Raw genomic sequence first — 18,030 nt, forward strand, 5'->3', positions numbered from 1 at the left:
CACCTCCTCTCTCCCCCACCCCCACCCCGGCCACCCCCTTACCTGCCTCGGGCAGAGCCCGGGGGGGGTTCCCCGGGGCCCCGTCCCCCGCCGCCGAGCGCAGCCCCGGGGATGCTGCGCCGGGGAGGCTCCGGCGAGCTCTGGGCTCCGGAGGAGGCTGCCTCGGCTCGTCCTCGGGGCGGTGACGGCAGGGGGAGGGCGAGGGGGGGGCGGCCCCGCTCAGCATCAGCCGCACGGAGCTCCTGCCCCCCCCCCCCCCCCCCCCCCCGCGGGGCTTCCCCGGGCGGGGGGAGGCTGCGGGCTCTGCTGGAGGCCGGGGGGTCCTCGGCCGGGAATGTGGGGGGGGGGGGGGGGGAAGGGGAGGGGGCGCTGGGGGGGGTGAGGGGGGTGAGGGGGGGCGGGGGGGGGGGGTGCAGCTCGGCGTGGGAGGGGGCACTGCATGGGGATGTCCGTGGGGTGTCCCCTGGGATGCTGCATGCAGTGGTGCACAGGGATGGTGAATGGGGCGTTGCACTGGGATGTACTGGGATGTTGCACTGGGATGGTGGGATGGTGTAATGGCATGGTGCATGGGGATGGTGCACTGGGACAGTGCCCTGGGGTGGTGCACTGGGGTGTTGCACTGGGGTGGTGCACGGGGATGGTGGGATGGCGTAATGGGATGGCGCACTGGGATGGCGCACTGGGAGGGTGGGATGGTGCACTGGGATGTCGTATTGGGATGGTGCACGGGGATGGTGCACTGGGATGGTGCATGGGGATGGTGCACGGGGATTGTACACAGGGGTGTTGTACTGGGATGGTGCACGGGGATGGTGCATGGGGCGTTGCACTGGGATGTACTGGGATGGTGCACTGGGATGGTGGGATGGTGCACGGGGATGGTGCATGGGGATGGTGTACTGGGATGGTGGGATGGCACACTGGGATGTTGTACTGGGATGGTGCACAGGGATGGTGCACGGGGATGGTGCATGGGGCATTGCACGGGGTATATGGGGTATTCCAAGGAGCACTGGGTGCAGGGGGTGTTGCGTGGGGCATCACGGGGTCTTTACGGGACCTTGCGCGGGGCACTGCGCAGCGCATTGCGTGGGGCATTGCAAGGGATGACCCATGGGGTATTGCAAGAAGCATGGAAAGAAGAATCGCCCGCTGCCCGCCTCCTGGCACTGGCGGAGGCGGGGGCAGAAGCAGAGGACTGGGGGCAAACAGCCCCCAGGGTTCACCCACCTGCCTGGGGCTGTGGTTTGGGGCTAACCTGCCTGTGGGCAGGGCAGCTCTGGGGAGCGGCGGTGTCCCTGCCATGGGCGAAATGGGGTGCACGTCTGGAGCTGGCCCAGCACCTCCCCATGCCATGTCTCAGCCTGCGTTTGCCCCATAAAACGCTGCCAAGGGGGCTGTGGCAAAAGTGGGAGAGCAAAGCCAAGGCGTCCTGCATCTCCCCACCTCGCAGAGCCTTCATCCCTCCACCCGCGGCCACGCACCGAGTCACCCCCGGCCGGTCCGAGGTGCAACAGGGGCTTGGGGACAGGGATGGGGACAAGGACAGGGATGGGGACAGGGCTGCTTGGTCAGCTCCCCATCTGCAGGAGGATGGGAAACCCCGAGCCCGCCCGTGCTCACCTCCCCGAAGGCTCAGCCCCGTCCCCAGACCAGCCTCTCTCCTTCCTTCCTGCTAGGAAATGTAACGCGCAGCCTTCCTGCGACTGAAGCCCAGGACTGCAATTTCCAGCCCTGGGGGACCTGGGGAATCATCGGCTTCCTTTCCCCCGGGAGATAAACGAGGAGGCAGAGCCAGGCTCGGGGGGGTGCCGGAATTTGCTGCTCCCCCCAAGGAATTTTCTGCGCCCCATCCCGCCTCCGTTCCTGGTGTCCTCAGGGTGCTGAGCACCAGCAATGCAAAGCCCCTGTGCGGGGTCCTGAGCCCACGGGGACATGTCCTAAGGCTGCCCGCAGGGCCAGGGGAAGGGGTGGTGGTGCTGGGGGTGCTCGGCTGGGCCCCGGGGCTGGAGGAGGAGGACAGAGGAGTGAAGAAGAGGGGCAGGGATCACCTGGGGAAAGCCGGGGTGCTGCGAGGACAGCCCGGGACGTGTGCTCCCTGGATTTGGAAATGGATCCGGGTCCAGGGGGGTGAGTCTGGTAAGGCCATGGTGAGTGAATCGGGAGAAAAAAAGACAACCGACGTCGATTCTCTGGGCAGGACATTTCTTCTGGACTCCCCGTTTTCTGGAGCTGACTTCTGGTCGGGCAGCGAGGGGGCTTGGGGGAAGCGCCCCCCCCCGGCTGGGTCTGTCCCCGAGTGTCCCATGGGCACGGGGCAGCCGAGGGGACCGTGCCTGCCGCAGCCTCACCAGGAGGTGCAGATGCAAACGGTGCTGGGCACCGCTCGGAGGCGATGAGCAGCCCGCAGCGAGCAGCCAGCGAGCCCTCTCCGTGCCATTCCGGAGCCGGAGGGGCTGCAGGCGGCCGCGGCCGTCCTCAGGCAGCAGAGGACGGAGATAAAACAGACACGGAGATCACGCTGACGCCTGGCAGAGCGCAATGCCTCTTTATTCCACTGCCTGCAGCGCCTGAAGTCGTGCCGCTGCCGCTGCCCCCGGGGATCCCTGCCTCGTGCCCAGCCCCGGGGCCGTACGGGGACAGCAGGGACCCCATGGCCGGCATGGCAGGGTGGCCAGGACACACCGTGCCCGGAGACCCCCCCCCTGGCTCCCGAATTCACCGGGGTGTTCTGCCTCCAGCTCTTTTCCTGGTGCCCAAAGCCCCGTGGGCTTGGTGCACTCCGGATGCCAGCTTCGATTTACTGCTGGGTGGTTCGTGGCTCTGCCCGGCGCTTCCCGGCGTGCGCGTGCACAGCCAACCTGTCCCCAGCCCTGTCCCCAGCCCTGTCCCCAGCCCTGTCCCCAGCCCTGCTGCTCCCCAGCCTCCTGCTCCCAGCAGCCGGGGGGTGACGGGGTCTTTTAGCTTGTGAGCCTGGACCAGGCTGGGGCTGTGTGACGGATTAACGGGGGCTGGCGGTGGCTCTGCCCACGCGGGGACGCATCCAAGAGGGCTGCGATGCGGGGAGGTCACCAGCGGGATGCAGCCGAGCCCCAAAGGAGCTGGGGTTCATTTTTAAGGCACTTTGGGGGTACTGGGGAGCCCCGGGAACGTGCTCAGATACTGGCGCACGAGTCTGGCAAGCTTCAAATGCTGCATGGACAAAGCACGCTCGGGGAGGGCCCAAGGGTGCAGGAGCCTGCAGCAGAGGGGGTCTCCCCGTGCACACGGGGCTGTGCTACAGCAGGGCGCAGCTCCTGCGGGATAAATGCATTAAAGACTTGGGGCTGGGGCTACGGGCAGCACACAGCAGGCTGCAGCCTCCCGTCCCTCCCGGTGCCAGCCCGGCACCCGGCTTGTTCCGCAAACCTGGGGCCGCGCGGAGGAGCCGGACGCCCCGAAAGCGGTGGGAGCGAGCTGGCTGGGGGGCAAAAGAGGGTCCTACCAGCAAGCAAGGCCTTACAGAGGGCGGGGGCAGAGCCCGGCCCCGCGTCCTAGGGCTGGGCGCCGGCGGCAGCGCGGGCGGCCGAGCGCTGCAGGCGCTGGTTGAGCTCGTCCTGGAGGCGGCGCGAGGAGGCGTCGAGGGCGCGGGCCAGGCGGGCGGTGAGCCGCAGGACGTGGGCCACCACGCGGACGTCCTTCCGCAGCCTGGGGACGGGGACAGCGGGCTCAGAGGCACCCCAGGGGGCTGCCCCCGGCGTGGGCAGGGCTGCTCCTGGGGTTTGTACGGCTCGAGGGCCAAGCCATCCTCCTTACATCCCACCCCGGAGCGAGCAGCGGGACCTGGCACGATGGGGGACCTCCGGCCACCCCGTTGGCTTTAGGATAGGGATGCATGCATGGGTATTAACGGCAGAGGCTTGCTGAGCATCCAAATCCCACGTGCGCCCGCCACGAATCACCCTCGGAGCCCCCCCCGACCTGGTTTTTGGTAGCCTGGGGCTGGCTCCCACCCGCACCACTGGGGGTCACGCTCCCTCCTGCGCCCACCTCCTCCGGGGAGCACCCCCCTGCCTCGCCGCCTCCCCCCGCCCCCCCCCCCCCCCCCCCCGGCTCTCACTTCTCCCTCTTCTCCACCGCCTGCGGGTGCTCGGTCTCGGCCACGTGCGCCTCCAGCTCCCTGCGGACGTTGTCCAGGCTCTCCTGGAACTCCCGGTTGGCCCCGCGGATGGCGGGCAGCGCCTCGGCGATCACGTCCTGGTAGCGGGGCCGGTGCTCCTCCAGCGCCGCCGCCGCCTCCACGTCCTGCAGGCTGGCCCTGGTCTGCTGCAGGAGGCTCTGGAGATGCTCCAGCTCCTCGCGGGAGGCCGAGGGGGGCGGCCGGGGGGGCCCGCAGGGGCTGGGGGTGTGGAAGGTGACGCCGCAGCGCTCGGGGACCCCCGGCTCCGCATCCTCTTCTGGGGTCCCCTGGGTGCTGGCGGGGGGGAGCAGGGCGCAGAGCCCCAGCAGCAGGCACCATGCGGGGCCCCGCGGGACCATGGCGTCCTGCGGGGAGACGGGGAGGGGGGGGGGGGCCTCAGCACCCTGCAGAGGGGGTGGGGGGGCTGCGGCTCAGACCCCCCCCCTCTGGGAGCCTTTCGGCTCCCGCCAGGGACCCTCAGATTTCAGCTCGCACCAGCGAAATTCCCCAGGCCCCCTTGTTTTTCCCTGCCTACAATTTCCAGCTGCTGGGATGTGGGGGTTCGGGGTGCTGAGCCCCACTCTCCCCGCGCCACGAGGACCCCTTCTGCGCCCCTAAGGTGCCAGGGGGAAACCGGGGCACGGAGGGGGCGAGGCTGATCCTGCTAGGGGGGCAGCTCGCCGCCCAGACCCCCCCCCCCCCCCCACCTCTGGCTCCAAGGAGAAGCAGGGGGCCACGGCGGGGGGGGGAGCAGACAGTGCGGCTCTTTCAAAACCACCGCTGGAAACCGCTGGAAACCGCTGGCGCCGGGGCTGGCGGGTGGAGACCGGAGGCTGCCGGCGAGGGCGAGGAGGTTCTGGATGTCCTGGGGTGGGGGTGGGGGGGTGGTGGTGGCAGTGGTGGTGCTCAGCCCCGGTACCCCGCTGCAGCAGGACAGGATGGGACGGGGAGGGAACGGGGCTGCCGCGAGCATCCTTGGGCGCAGCGAGCGCCCGGGGTCTCAGCACCCAGCCGGGGGCTCTCGGCTTGGAGCCCCCCAGGGAGCGGGGACGGATCCGGAGGCGCCGCGTGGGGACGGTGCAGCGACCGAAGCGGCGTCGTGCCCAGGGGCCCGGCCGTGCCGTGAGCTGGCCGGGGCTCAGCGCGGCCGCCCGGGCTCCTGCTGGCAGCGGGGAGCTGGAAGGAGCGGCACCAGGCCGGCAGAACCCTTGCCTTGCCTCTCCTCGCTCCCCGAAAAAGGCTCCCGACCAGGAGAGACCGGAGGCTGCGGACAATCCCCGTGCCCACCGGCGGTCCGAGCCGCGCCAGGTGCTGGGTGAGGGGCTTTCAGCCGCTCCCCTGCTGTGGGAGCACCGCCGGTCAGGCTCCCCGCCAGGATTTTGGGGGATTTTTTTTTTTTTTGGGGGGGGGGGGGGGGGGGGGGGCGGGGGTGGGATGGGATGGGGGACTCCGCGCCCCCGGCAGCGGGGTACCCACAGATGCTAAATGCATGGCTCCTCCGGGCTTGGACCCTGCCCAAAGCAGCCCCCCCCCCCCCCCCATCCCATAACCATCCCAGCAGGGAATGCCCCAGCTGTGCTGCGCTTTGTTTGCAAAAATGCAATTCCCCCCCCCCCCATCCCTGTCCCCCCCCCCCCCGCCGTGCCCCTTTGAAGCTTCAGCCTCACCGCTTACTGTGCAGATGGGGAAACTGAGGCAGGGGCCGGCATTGCCGGGCTCCCTCCGCCGTGGCACACCGCGGCTGCTCGCCCCCCCCGCAGCGCCCCCCCCCCCCCCCCCCCCAGCCCCTGCCCCGCTCACCGCAGCGCTCGGCTCGGTGGCTGTCCCACGACGGGCACTGCCGGCGGCTCCGGAGGCTGGGGGCCGGCCCACGCTGCACACGCGCATGCACACGCACGTGCACACGCACGCCGTGCTTGGCGCCGGGCACGCCGTGCTTCGAGGGCTGCATGCACGGGGGTGTGCACACCCCCAGGCCGTGGGTGCTGCGAGAGAGGTAGGGATGTTGGCCGCGGTGGGCTCAGCCTCACACACGTGTGCATATATGTGCTAAGCGTGCAGACGTGTGCTGGGCATGCACACACCTGCTTGGTGCGCATACGTTTGCTTGGCGGTGCACGCATGCTCAGCACGCATGTTTGTGCACACACATGGTCGGCATCCACACGTGTGCCCGGCAATGCACAGACGTGCTCCATGTGCACACATGTGCTCCATGTGCACACACGTGCTCAGCGTGCGTGTTTGTTCACACACTTGCTCAGCATCCACACATGTGCCCAGCAATGCAGCAAACGCACACGTGCTCAGCGTGCACACATGTGCTCAGCGGTGCACACACGTGCTCTGTGTGCACACACACGCCCGGCAACATAGACATGAGCTCAGTGTGCACACACGTGCTCAGCAGTGCACACGCATCCTCTGCACACTCACGCCTGCCTGGCAGTGTGCACACGTGCTCAGCATCCACGTGCGTGTTTGGTATACACGGGCCACGTGCATGTTTGTGCATACATGTGTGTGCTTGTGCATGTGTACATATAGCTACATTTCATGCATGTTTCTGTGCATGCTTGTGCAAACGGATGTGTGCCTGCATTTGTGTGTGTACACGTTTGTGTGTACATACGTGGAGGTCTGTGACGTGCACACATGTAGGTGTGTGAGTGTGACCAGGTACGTAGGTGTGCATGCAGGTGTGCAGGTGTGCACGCATGTATGCAGGCATGCGTGGGCATGTGCATGTGTGTGTGCGTGCGTGTGTGCATGCATGTGTGTGTACATGTGTGTGCATGTCTGCAGCACACGGCAGCCCTTCTGCCCGTGCACCCCTGCCCCTTTTCACTCTGAACCCCATGAGGCCACTTGAGCTCTGCGTGGCCGAGGTCCGGCCGAGCAGTGGCACGGATCCCCCAGGCTCAGCCTCATACGAGACCTCGGAGAATCCACGCAGGAGAGAGCGCGGGGCGGCGGCGCTAGGACCCAGCACGGCGCCGCGGGCGGGGGGGGGGGGGGCGCGGTCAGGGGGCGGGGGGAGGCGCGGCCTGAGGGCGGGGGCCGAGGTCAGACGGGGGAGGCGTGGTCAAGGGAACGGGGGCGGGGTCGGGGGCGTGGCGATCGGTTGACGGGCGTGGAGAGGGGCGTGGCCTCGCCGCGGCTGGTCAGGGGTCGCGGGTTCGAGTCCCGGCGCAGACGGCGGCCACCATGTCGCGGCGGGCGGTGCTGTTCGACCTGGGCGGCGTGCTGTTCGGGCCCGGCCTGCAGCACCACCTGGGCTCCTGCGAGCGGGACTGCGCCCTGCCCAGGTACGGCTCGGCTCGGCCCGGCCCGGCTCGGCACGGCACGGCGGTGCCCGGCCCCGCGTTCTCCTTTCCGCCCGACCGCGCCGCGGCGGGTCGCCGCTCGGCCCGAGAAACGTGGAGACGAGGCGGCGATTTTGTGTGTGCCGCCGCCGCCCGCGCCGGTTTGGTCGGAGTGGGGTCCGCGAGGGGATGGGATGGGGTGGGATAGGAACAGGAATGGGGATGGGGATGGGATGGGGTGGGGTGGGATGGGAGGGAGGGATGGGACGGGACGGAACGGGACAAAATGGGATGGGACGGGAGGGATAGGATGGGATGGGATGGGACGGGATGGGACGGGATGGGAATGGGACGGGACGGGATGGGATGGGATGGAATAGGACAGGATGGGATGGGGTGGGATGGGAATGGGGATGGGATGGGACAGGATGGGTTGGGAGGGGATAGAAGGGGTTGGACGGGACAGGACAGGACAGGATGGGAGGAATGGGATGGGATGGGATGGGACGGGACGGGATGGGATGGGATGGGATGGGATGGGATGGAAGGGGATGGGATGGGATGGGATAGGAGGGGATGGACAGGACGGGACGGGACAGGAGGGATAGGACGGGACGGGAGGGATGGGACAAGACGGGAGGGGATGGGACAGGATGGGATGGGATGGGATGGGATGGGATGGGATGGGATGGGATGGGTGGGCTGGGCTGGGATGGGGCAGGACAGGACAGGACAGAATGAGATGCGACAGGAGGGACGGGATGGGACTGGAGGGATAGAGAGGGACAGGATGAGACAGGACAAGATGGGACAAGACGGGACGAGATGGGACGGGACGAGACGGGACAGGACGGGACAGGACGGGGCAGCAACCGCCTGGCGGTGAGGCAAGCTGGGTGACTCCTTTGGGGGAGCCTCGAGCGGAGGCAGCCGAGCCCCAGAGCCCCAACGGGGGTGCTTAGTGCGGGTGTCACAGCTTGGGGCCCCTCAGATCCCCGCCACATCCCTGTGCACCAGCACCCTCCGCAGCTGGGCACCTCCACCGCGCTCCCTTGGGGCTGTTTCGCCACCCCCCTGTCCCACAGCACCCTTTCACCCCTGGCACCGCTCCCCAAAACGCTGCTGGACGCAGCCCAAGCGGCTGACATTGGGTGTTTAACCCCATCCTGCCCCGCAGCACCGGCTCTGCAGCCACCTTTTCCCCCAAAAAGCAGCACCCGGTGCACCGTGCTGAGCCCCGAGGGACCCCCCCTGCCCTATTCCCCAGGGTGCTGGGGGACCGAAAACCCCACGAGCCTGCACCCAGCAGGCTCAACCTGCTGGCATCGCCCGACGGCTGCGTGGGCACGGGGCTTTCCGTGCCTTTGTGGGGCATGGAGCACTTTCGGGGTGCCACGGGGCCGCGGGGACACCGGGGCCACCAGCCCAGCCCTCTCCCCTGCTGCTCTTTGGCCCAGTTACAGCGTGGCCGGGGTGAAGCAAGGCGTTAGGAAACACCAACGCTGGAGGACGCGGGGCAGGAGGAGCCATAAATTCCTCCGTTATCAGGCGATGAGAGCTTTATTTCCTTCACCTTATTGAATAAAAAAAAGGTGACACCGATCTCGCTGGCACGAGGAGCGCCGCTTTATTTTAAAATTTGCTGCGCTCCCATCGACTCGGAGGAGAGCTTTGTCCCGGAGCCAGCTGCCGTAATCTTGTTTTATTGCCTCCCCAGAAGGCCTTTTGTGATCTCCTGATAGGGCAAATTATTTTCCTTGAGCTACAGCTTACAAAATACCTCGCTCTCGGCATTTTATTTTATTTTATTTTTTTTCCCCTGGCAAATCAGCCCCTTTGCGTACCCGGGCCGAAGTAATTGAGCTGCCATCCGAAATTAATGGGCAGCTCCGTAACGAGGCGATGCGCCCGACCAGGAGATGAGGAGGCAGCGCTGCCCCGAGCCCAGCTCCGCTCCCCGCATCCTCCCCAGCACGCATCGTGCCCCCCTGCAGCTTTGGGGTCTTTCCCTCCCCCTGGTTTTGGGGTCCCTACGGCCAACCTCTCCTCCCTTTTTGCAGCAATTTCTTGCGGGATGTTCTGCTCGCTGGCGGCCCCGACAGCCCCCACGCCAAGGTGATGCGGGGGCAGATCACCCTGTCCCAGGTGAGCGGGGGGAGCCCCGGGGGTGCTCCCGGCCTGCCTCTGGATGGGGTCAGGGGGCTCGGGCTGAGCCCCGTGGGCCGGCTGAATATTTGGGTGGTTTTTTCCAGCTCTTCTCGGAGGTGGAGGAGGGCTGCAAACAGCACGCCTCGGCCGCGGGCATCGCCCTGCCGCCCGCCTTCTCCATCGCCCGGGCTTTCGAGGAGATGGCCGCCAAGGGGGCGGTCAATGCCCCGCTCCTGCGGGCCGCCGGGGTGCTGAGGAGGAACGGTGGGTGCTGGAGGGGGGCAGCTTCCCCCTCCCGAGCAGGTCCCGTGGGTATGGGGGTCCCCGGGTGGTCCTGAGGCATCGTTCCCACCTGGGACCCCCAGTTCCCCGGGAGAAACCCGCGCACCCCCGGGGCTGCGGCGTCCCCGCTGCGGGTCCCGCGTTGGGCTGGCCAAATTCTGGCCGTGCACATCTGCAGCAAGCCCAGCAAACATCATCAGGGCCTTGCTTTTCCCGTGCAGCAGGAGCTTTGGGGTCACGCTGATTTTTCCCAGCGCCGTGGCTGAAGCCGGCAGGGCCTGATCCCGCCGTGCCCCCAGCGGCGGTGCCGCAGGGCGCTGCGGGTGCATCGGGTCCCAGCTGGCCCCATAAGCCTTGGGGACAGGGAGGAGGGCGGCCCCTTGGGGTGGATCCAGAGGGGTTTTGGTGCTCCTGGAGGGCGTTAGGGCGCGCTGGGTTTATTACCGAGCTGTCTGTCGTGCAGGCAGAGCCTTGCAAAGCAGATTTTAAGCTGTGATGTCTGAAAACTGCTCCTGCTTTTGCTCTGGGGAGCAGAGGTGACATCGAATGGTGGAGGGGGAAAAAGGTGTTTAACCTCTTCCGCCTTCCCCTAGGGTTTAAGACCGGCATCTTCACCAACAACTGGGTGGACGACAGCGCGGGGCGGCTCTTCACGGCCACGCTGCTGGGCGCGCTGCGCAGGCACTTCGACGTGGTGATCGAGTCGTGCCGCGCCGGGCTGCACAAGCCGGACCCCCGGCTCTACGCCCACGCCCTGGAGGTGCTGCAGGCCAAGCCGCAGGACGTAAGGGCACCAATCCTGGCCAGTGTCTGAGGGACCCCAAGGGACGCCCTTGTCACCCAAAGCCCCCGATCGCTGCCTTGGGTGCTGGAGCCCTGCTCCTTGGAGAGCTCCCCGAGCCCAGGGACGTGGGGCTGGGCACCCTGCTGGGGTGGGGGGGAGTCAGGGCACCCAGGGGTGCCCCCAGCAGCAGCTTCTCACCCTGGTTTTGCTCCAGGTGATCCTGCTGGATGACATCGGGGAGAACTTGAAGCCGGCCCGGGAGATGGGCATGGCCACCATCCTCGTCAGGGACACCGAAACCGTCCTGAAGGAGCTGCAGGAGCTCTCGGGCGTGCAGGCACGTAGCGGCGGTGGGCGCCCTGCTGCCCTGCCATCCCCTGGGGACATCCTGATCCCCTCCCCCGGTTCTGCAGAGCCGGCAGCCTCAGGTTCTGCTTTTTGGGGTCTGGGGCGGGGGGTTGTGTGGCTGCCCGGGCTCGTTGCTGGAAGGGGAACCGGCCACGTCCCTCTCTGCACGAGCTTTTGCCTCCAAACCTCCGCAAGGCAGCGTGCACGGGACGCCTGTACGTGCAGCGCAGTAGCGAGCGGCTCCCCTGGGATGGGTTTGAATCGCCCTGCTCCGGGATCTGACACAGGGTGGGGGGCACGGCTGTGGGTGCTGAAAGCAGGTGGGAAGAGGGACCAGGAGCAGCTCCCCTGTGACCACCCCGCAGCCGTGTGCCGTGGCTCTGCCCCGAGCATCGCGCTGCGCCTTCGCTCCGGCTGTGCCCAGCAGACCAAAAACACCCCCGGGGCGTGGAAGTGGCAGGGCCACGAAGCACAGCACACGTGCAGGAGCTTTGCTGGGTGCACGGGGCAGCCGTGAGAGGCAGGCTGGTCGCTGACCGATGCCCTGGATGTGGTGTAGCCCTCCCTTGGCTCCGCTCGCCCCCGTATCAGCCGCCTTATCGCTGCCCCGAGGGACTCGGGCTGGCTCTGGGCGCGATGTGGCGGTGCTGGTGCAGGGCTCACGGTCCTGTTCTCCGTCTCGTGAGCCCGTCCTGCTCTCCTTTCCCCGCAGCTTCTCCACCAGGACGAGCCGCTGCCGACCGCCTGCGACCCGGCCGACGTGAGCCACGGATACGTGCCCATACGGGTACGGGGCGGTGGGGGGGGGGGGGGTGGCCGCCTCGGCAGCGCGTGCCAAAACCCACGCGCGGGGCTCAGGGGAGGGCAGGAGCAGCCGGGGGGGGGGGTGTGCTCCTAAGGCTGGTGCTGGGTGGAGGGTGCTGGCAGAGCGAGGTCACTGAGGGTTCTCCATGCCCTGCAGCCCGGCGTCCAGCTGCACTTCGTGGAGATGGGGCAGGGCCCCCCCGTGTGCCTCTGTCACGGCTTCCCCGAGGTCTGGCTCTCGTGGCGCTACCAGGTGGGGAGAACTGGGGAGCCGGGACCCCCACGGGCACGGGGGGGTGGCTTCGTGCCCCGCCGTCCCCGTGCCTGCCCGTGGGGGTGCCCGTGTTCTGCTCGCTTTTGTAGATCCCCGCGCTGGCTGACGCTGGTTTCCGCGTCATCGCTTTGGAGATGAAGGGCTACGGGGAGTCCACGGCGCCGCTGGGTGAGCTGGCCCCATCCTGCTGGCTGCAGGGCCGGGGGTGCAGGGCGGGGGGGATTGGTGTGTGGGGGGGTGCACCCGGCTGCACCCCGGGGTTTTTCCAGCCCCGATCTGCTGGGTCAGAGGGCTCAGAGCCAGGAGCGTGCAGCTGCAGTGACCAGTTGCTGTCATTTTTCACCGGACGGGTGCTGCGTGGTGCTGGGCCCCCCCGGGGGCTGCCCGAGGGGGGAGAGAGAGGTGGTGGTGGTGGTGGGGGGGGGGGCTGCTGCTGTTGTGGCCCCCGTGTGAGCGCTGCCCCAAGGGGAATTTGTCTTCCCCGCAGATGTAGGAGAGTATTCCCAGGAGCAGATCTGCAAGGTGAGGCGCTGTGCTGCGGGCACACGGGCAGATACGGGGGGGGGCTGTGCTTGGAGCCCCCACACCTGGGCTTAGCCCCTGCCTGTGGGGCAGTGCTGGGGCTCGGTCCTTCTCCGTCTGACCTTCTCTGCCTTCCCTCCTGCAGGACCTGGCGGTTTTCCTGGACAAACTGGTGAGGAGCCCCCCTGCCACCCATGGGTCCCTGCAGCTCGCGCCTCCCCCTGTGCCCGGCTGGTGTGCACGGGGGTCTTCCTGCCCTTCTGCTCCCCACCTTCTGCCCCCCACGGGTGGGATTCTCAGGGGGATGCTCACACAGGGTCTATGGGGAAACTGCTCTGGGGCATCCTCGGGGAGGCTCTGCTTAGCTCCAGCTCCGCGTTGCCTCCTCCAGGACCTCGAGCCGAGGACGGGGAGGTGGGCGCCCACCATGGGAGCACCGCCCCGATGCCTCCCCGCTCCCCTTTTGACCTGAACTGTCCTAAAAAGAAAAATCAAGGAACAGGGAAAAACAAAAAAAAAAAAAAAAAAAAAAAAAAAGCGCTGTGAGCACCTTTGCAAAGGCTCCTCGTTCACGTTCAGCTTCGCTGGCCCCAAAAGTGGAGGTTTTGGGGGGTTTGCGTGAGCATGGCAGGGCCGGGGCTGTAATTTTGGGGTCACCAGCACCCCGAGCAGCCCAGCGTCCCCCATGGGAAGAGGGCTGAGCTGCGGCGCATAGCCTTACTGCCCCCCCCCCACCCCCCCCCGGCATCCTCAGGGAGCTCTTGCTGCTGGAAGGGAATTTTAATTACATTTCTAACCATCAGCTAATTACGAGCCGTCTGCTGCGCCGTCACGAGCTGGCGTTTTAATTGGATTTGTTTGGAGGCGCCCGCGGGGGTCGGTGAGGAGGGAGGAGAGGGGGAAGCGCGGTGCTGTGCCCGATCCGGGCAGGATGCGGCCACCCCTGCGGGGCGCTGCTGGCCCCCTCCCGGCCCCATTGCTGGGGGGCTGCGTCCCAAGCAGGGCCCCCCCAGCCCCTTTCCAGCCAGCTCTGCCCCCGGCTCCGTCCCCATCCATCCCGTGGTGGTGGCAGCTTTTTGCTGCTTTGGAGGAAGGCAAACCTCCTCTCCGTGCTCGGGGCACTGGCTGCTGCTTCGGGGTTCTTTTTGGGGGGGGGGGGGGATTTTCACCGGGATGCTCGCCTCGGGGACCCGCTGACGGTGCCCCTTCGTGTCCCCGTCCCGCAGGGCATCCCGCAGGCCGTGTTCATCGGCCACGACTGGGGCGGCATGGTGGTCTGGAACATGGCCCTCTTCTACCCCGAAAGAGTGAGGTGGGTCGGTGCCGTGCTGCCCCTTTGGGACTGGCCTGGGTCCCTGCAGGGCCCCATCGTGTGTCACCCTGGGCGGGGGGGGGGGGGGGGAGACAGCGTTGCTGAGCCCCCCGACCCCCTGCATTCGGGGTCTTTTTGCTCCCCGTGGTGACTTTTTCTCCCCGCGGTGCCGCAGGGCTGTGGCCTCGCTCAACACCCCGTACCGGCCCGCGGACCCCGCCGTGGACATAGTGGAGAAGATGAAAAGCATCCCCACGTTCGAATACCAGTTCTACTTCCAGGAGCTGGTGAGTCAGGGTGGGGGGGGTGGGGGGGATTTTCTCATTTTGGGGCTCAAAGCCCCCCGGACGGGGGGATGTGCCCATGCTGGGCTTCCCAGCTCGTGTGAGCATCGCCTGCCCCATGGCAAAGCTGGCGCCCCGGGGGGCTCTCGCTGTCACCCCACTGCCCCATCCTACCCACCAATTTCGGCCCCGTCCCCCCCCAAAAAAAGCCCCCTGTCCCCGTGCTGTGCTACCCGGTGCTCGGAGCGGGGCCGGCACCACCGTGGGGTTCCCCCCGCAGGGCGTCGCGGAGGCAGAGCTGGAGAAGGACGTGGGGCGCACGCTGAAGGCCCTGATCCGCTCCACCCGCCAGGAGGTAGGAGTGGGGCTTGGGGGGGCTCTGCTGGGCACGGGGGGTGGCTCGGCACTTCCCCAGGTGACCCTCAGGCACGCTCCACCCTTTCGAACCGAGGCCGGCACGCCAGCCGTCTGCAGCAAAGTCTGCATGCAGACAGCCATCAGTAGGGACCAGAGTGAACGCGTCCTTGTGAGCAGCGTAGGGGCGGCGCTCTCCTTCCTCCCCGTGGTGCCGTTGCCACTCGCTTCGCCCGTCCCTGGAACTTCGTCTCTCGCTTCAGGGCACAAACCTTCCAGGTTCAAAATAGCAGTGCCCGGGGGGGTGCGCAGAGGACAGGAGGCATTGAGGAGGGGATGCTCCGTGTCCCCCCCACCCCCAGCCTTGGTGATCCTGGTGCTTGGCCCGGGGCTGGAGCGCACATCCTGCATCCCTCGGGGTGCTGCGGTGCTCGGAGCCGCCTCTTGGCGAGGAGGGGTCCCCTCCCCAGCCACATTGCCCCCCAGTTGCGAGCTTATGAGTTAACGATGCAAACGTAAAATGCGAAAAATAATTAAAAAAAAAAAAAAAAAAAAAAGGATGAAAAAAAAAAGAAGCCAACAGGGTTATGAGCTCTCTCTCCGCAGGACCGCCTGCCCTCCGCGCCCAGCTTCCTCGGCATCCAGGAGCGAGGTAGGGGCCGAGCCAGGGGGTGGGGGGGGTGGGTGGGTGGGGGGGGCACAGCCCCATGGGTGGTCGCATCCATCCCGGTGCTTTGTGCCGCAGGGGGGCTGCTGGTCGGCTTCCCCGAAAACCCTCCGGAGAGCCTGATCCTGCACGGCCCCGAGCTGCAGTACTACATCCAGCGCTTCCAGAAGTCCGGCTTCAGGTAGGAGCTTTGGGGTGGGGGGCAGGAGGGAATGGGTGCTGGGGGTCCCAAACCCCCCGAGCCCCTGGTTTGTAACGGTGAGATGAGGCTGTGGGGGGACAGCGCTGCTGCGTCCCTATGGGGTTTTGGCGTGGGGGCAGCGGGAACCCCTACACCTCCACCCCATCCCCTCTTCGTCCCCAGGGGTCCGCTGAACTGGTACCGGAACATGCGGCCCAACTGGCGCTGGGCGCTCACCGCCAAGGACAGGAAGGTGGGGACGGATCCTGCTCCCCCCGCAGGAGCCCGGGGAGGGGGAAAGGCAGCGGGTGCGGGGCCACCGCCGTCCCCTCGCCCACCCCTGCCCCGTGTCCCCCTCCCCTCCAGATCCTGATGCCCGCGCTGATGGTGACGGCGGGGAAGGACGTGGTGCTGCACCCCAGCATGAGCAAGGGCATGGAGGAGTGGGTACGTGCGTGGTCCCGTCCCACTGCAACGGGACCTTAAAAGGGGGGAAAAGCCCCCAGGGGCTGTCCGGGAACCCTGCTGGGACCCCTGGGTTTGGCCCAGCTGTGGGACAAGGAAGGGGATAAGCGGGGAGAGGGCGGCGTTCCCTCCTTTCCAGAGGCAGGCAGAGGCTGGGGGGGATTTATCCCCGCTGCCAGGCTGGGGGGCAGCACATCACGACCCCTCGCTGCCCCCCTGCAAGGTGCCGCAGCTGCGCCGGGGACACCTCGAGGAGTGCGGCCACTGGACGCAGATGGAGAGGTACCAGACAGCGACTCCCCCCCCGCGCCCCCTCCCCGGGGCTGGGCATCCCCCAGTGCCACCAGCACCTGGCTCCAAGCCCCATTTTGTGCCCTCCTGCCAGGCCGGCGGCGCTGAACAAGATCCTGGTGGAGTGGCTGGAGGGGCTCCCCGCCGACGGGGCCGTGCCCAGGGTGTCCCGGCTGTGAGCGGGGCCGGGGGCAGACCCCGACCCCAAACCCCTTGCTCCCGGTGCGCTTCTCCCTGCATCGCCCCGACCCCGTCCCGGGGGCTGCCCGTGCTCTGGGGCTGTGCTCGGAGGGTCCCGGTGCCTGCCTGGTTTTCTCCGGGAGGTTTGGATGCACTAATGATAATTAATGCTGCTGCGGAAATCGCCCCCCGCCCTGTAACCCGTGGAGAAATAAAGCACAAGGTGAGCTGAGCAGTGCCCGTGGGCTCTCACCGCGGGTTGGGGATGTGCCAGCACCGTGTCCCCAGCTCTGGGCTGAGCCCTCTGATGGGCTCCGGGCTGTGCCCTTCCCTACAAACTCCTCCGGGGCCATCCCTAAGGATGGGGCACCCCTGGGGCTTCTCTGATGTCTCGTAAGAGGGCTCAGCCCCTGCTGCTTATCCGCCTGGTCCTTGGGGCGGGTTGGTGCTGCAGCCTGCAGCGTCCCCGTCGTCCCCCGGGCCCCGAGGTGCCAGGGCTCGCCTCGTGCCTGCTGTGCCGTTTGCCTGAGCTCCCAACCCTTGCTCCGGCCCCAGCAGAAGTTGTTAGCAGACAGCCAGGACGGCGTAAGGACCGGGCAAACACGCTTGGTATTTCCCCCCCCCCCCCCCACCAAGACTCTCCCCCGGCCCTCAGCTATTTTCAGCGCAGGATTTGCGGTTTGTCTGTCTGCTAACCCCAGCGCATCTCCCTTCCAAGCACCGCTCGGTCTGCCAGCGAGGCTGCCGAAATGCTCAGCACCCTGGGGGCGGACCTGCGCTGGGGGAGACCCCAGGGAGCTGCGGGGTGGGGGTGACAGCGGTCCCGGGAGGGCAGCGCTCCCCAGCCGCTCCTTCCAGCTCCCCATAAATCCACCAGCGAGCGCTGGCTCTCTTCCTCGCCCCGTTCTGCTGGCAGGGGAGGCAGCCTCAGCAGTGGCTTCCTGAGCTGCTTTGGAGTCTGCTGCTGGAATAGAAAAGCCGGGAGCATCAGCCAGAGCCTGCCCGGGTGGCCGGGGCCGTGCCTGCAGAGCGAGGCAGGCGCTGCCAAGCGGGCCCCACAGCTGGCACCAAGTCTGGGCTTGTCACTTGTTTTGTCAGAGGCGTTTGCAGGAGAGCAGAACGCAGCCCGAGTGGCAGAGGGAGCCCCCCGCAGCCCCAGCCCCTTGTGCGGTCCCCCCCCTGGCTGTTTGCACCCATCAGCAGGCTCTGGAGCTGCAAGCACACCGTGCCCAGGTCCCGCAGCCCCCCTGGGGACGGCTTCCAGAGCGAGGACCTGCAGGGAGCTCCCGAGCCCCCTTCCCTCATTGCACACCTTATAAACCCCCCCCCCCCCCCCCAAATCCAAAGCAAGGCATTGCTCTGGCAGCCCCCTTGTCCCGAATCCCAACCCCTGCTCCATGACCCCTCTCCTGCAGCCTGGACCGGCTCCTTCAGCCCCATGGGCGCGGGCATCTTTGGGACCCCTGGGCGCACACATCCTCGGCACGCTTGGAGAGCTCTGGTGTTATGCAGATGGGTGGATGGGGTTAGCCCAGAGTGACCCCCCCCCCCCAGGATGGAGGCACCCCACAGCCTGCAGACCAAAAGCAGCCGTGGGGCCGGGTGGTGACGAGCCCAGGGGACCACGGCCAGAGCCATGCAAACGCCCCCAGAAAGGTGCCGGGTGC

General features: G+C 67.3%; 2 protein-coding genes across 9 annotated transcripts; one reads left to right on the forward strand and one right to left on the reverse strand.

Moving 5' to 3' along the window:
- Positions 1–2,525: 2,525 nt before the first annotated feature.
- Positions 2,526–6,088, reverse strand: LOC118259061 (uncharacterized). The gene is made up of 3 exons (XM_035568320.1): positions 5,963–6,088; positions 4,103–4,527; positions 2,526–3,690 (listed from the first exon to the last, which is right to left on the reverse strand). The coding sequence occupies exons 1-3, from the start codon at positions 6,047–6,049 to the stop codon at positions 3,537–3,539; spliced, it is 666 nt and encodes a 221-aa protein (XP_035424213.1). The 5' UTR covers positions 6,050–6,088; the 3' UTR covers positions 2,526–3,536.
- EPHX2 (epoxide hydrolase 2) lies at positions 4,939–16,593 on the forward strand. 8 transcript variants are annotated; one of them, XM_050710142.1, is made up of 19 exons: positions 4,939–5,015; positions 9,528–9,612; positions 9,720–9,879; positions 10,491–10,681; positions 10,896–11,018; positions 11,742–11,816; positions 11,991–12,086; positions 12,197–12,275; positions 12,595–12,629; positions 12,775–12,801; positions 13,856–13,941; positions 14,117–14,228; positions 14,506–14,580; positions 15,186–15,231; positions 15,325–15,427; positions 15,611–15,680; positions 15,794–15,874; positions 16,116–16,174; positions 16,254–16,593. In XM_050710142.1, exons 2-19 carry the CDS (start codon positions 9,586–9,588, stop codon positions 16,360–16,362), a joined length of 1,554 nt encoding a protein of 517 aa, XP_050566099.1. In that variant the 5' UTR covers positions 4,939–5,015; positions 9,528–9,585; the 3' UTR covers positions 16,363–16,593. The 8 variants fall into 8 exon arrangements, with proteins under 8 accessions (XP_050566099.1, XP_035424209.1, XP_035424210.1 ...); XM_035568316.2 differs by lacking the exon at positions 4,939–5,015 and adding an exon at positions 5,058–5,477 and having other exon boundaries at positions 16,278–16,593; XM_035568317.2 differs by lacking the exon at positions 4,939–5,015 and adding an exon at positions 5,262–5,520 and having other exon boundaries at positions 16,278–16,593.
- Positions 16,594–18,030: the final 1,437 nt, after the last annotated feature.

The sequence above is a fragment of the Cygnus atratus genome, chromosome 3, assembly GCF_013377495.2.
Source record: "Cygnus atratus isolate AKBS03 ecotype Queensland, Australia chromosome 3, CAtr_DNAZoo_HiC_assembly, whole genome shotgun sequence".
Lineage (NCBI taxonomy): Eukaryota > Metazoa > Chordata > Aves > Anseriformes > Anatidae > Cygnus > Cygnus atratus.

Coding starts and splice junctions, on each gene's coding strand:
- EPHX2 (XM_035568316.2), top strand. CDS start 5,101: ATGGGACGGGGAGGGAACGGGGCTGCCGCGAGCATCCTTGGGCGCAGC. Junction 15,428..15,610: donor TTCCAGAAGTCCGGCTTCAG/GTAGGAGCTTTG, acceptor CTTCGTCCCCAG/GGGTCCGCTGAACTGGTACC. Junction 15,681..15,793: donor TCACCGCCAAGGACAGGAAG/GTGGGGACGGAT, acceptor CCTCCCCTCCAG/ATCCTGATGCCCGCGCTGAT.
- LOC118259061 (XM_035568320.1), bottom strand. CDS start 6,049: ATGCGCGTGTGCAGCGTGGGCCGGCCCCCAGCCTCCGGAGCCGCCGGC. Junction 4,528..5,962: donor CCACCGAGCCGAGCGCTGCG/GTGAGCGGGGCA, acceptor GTCTCCCCGCAG/GACGCCATGGTCCCGCGGGG. Junction 3,691..4,102: donor GCGGTGGAGAAGAGGGAGAA/GTGAGAGCCGGG, acceptor CCCCGTCCCCAG/GCTGCGGAAGGACGTCCGCG.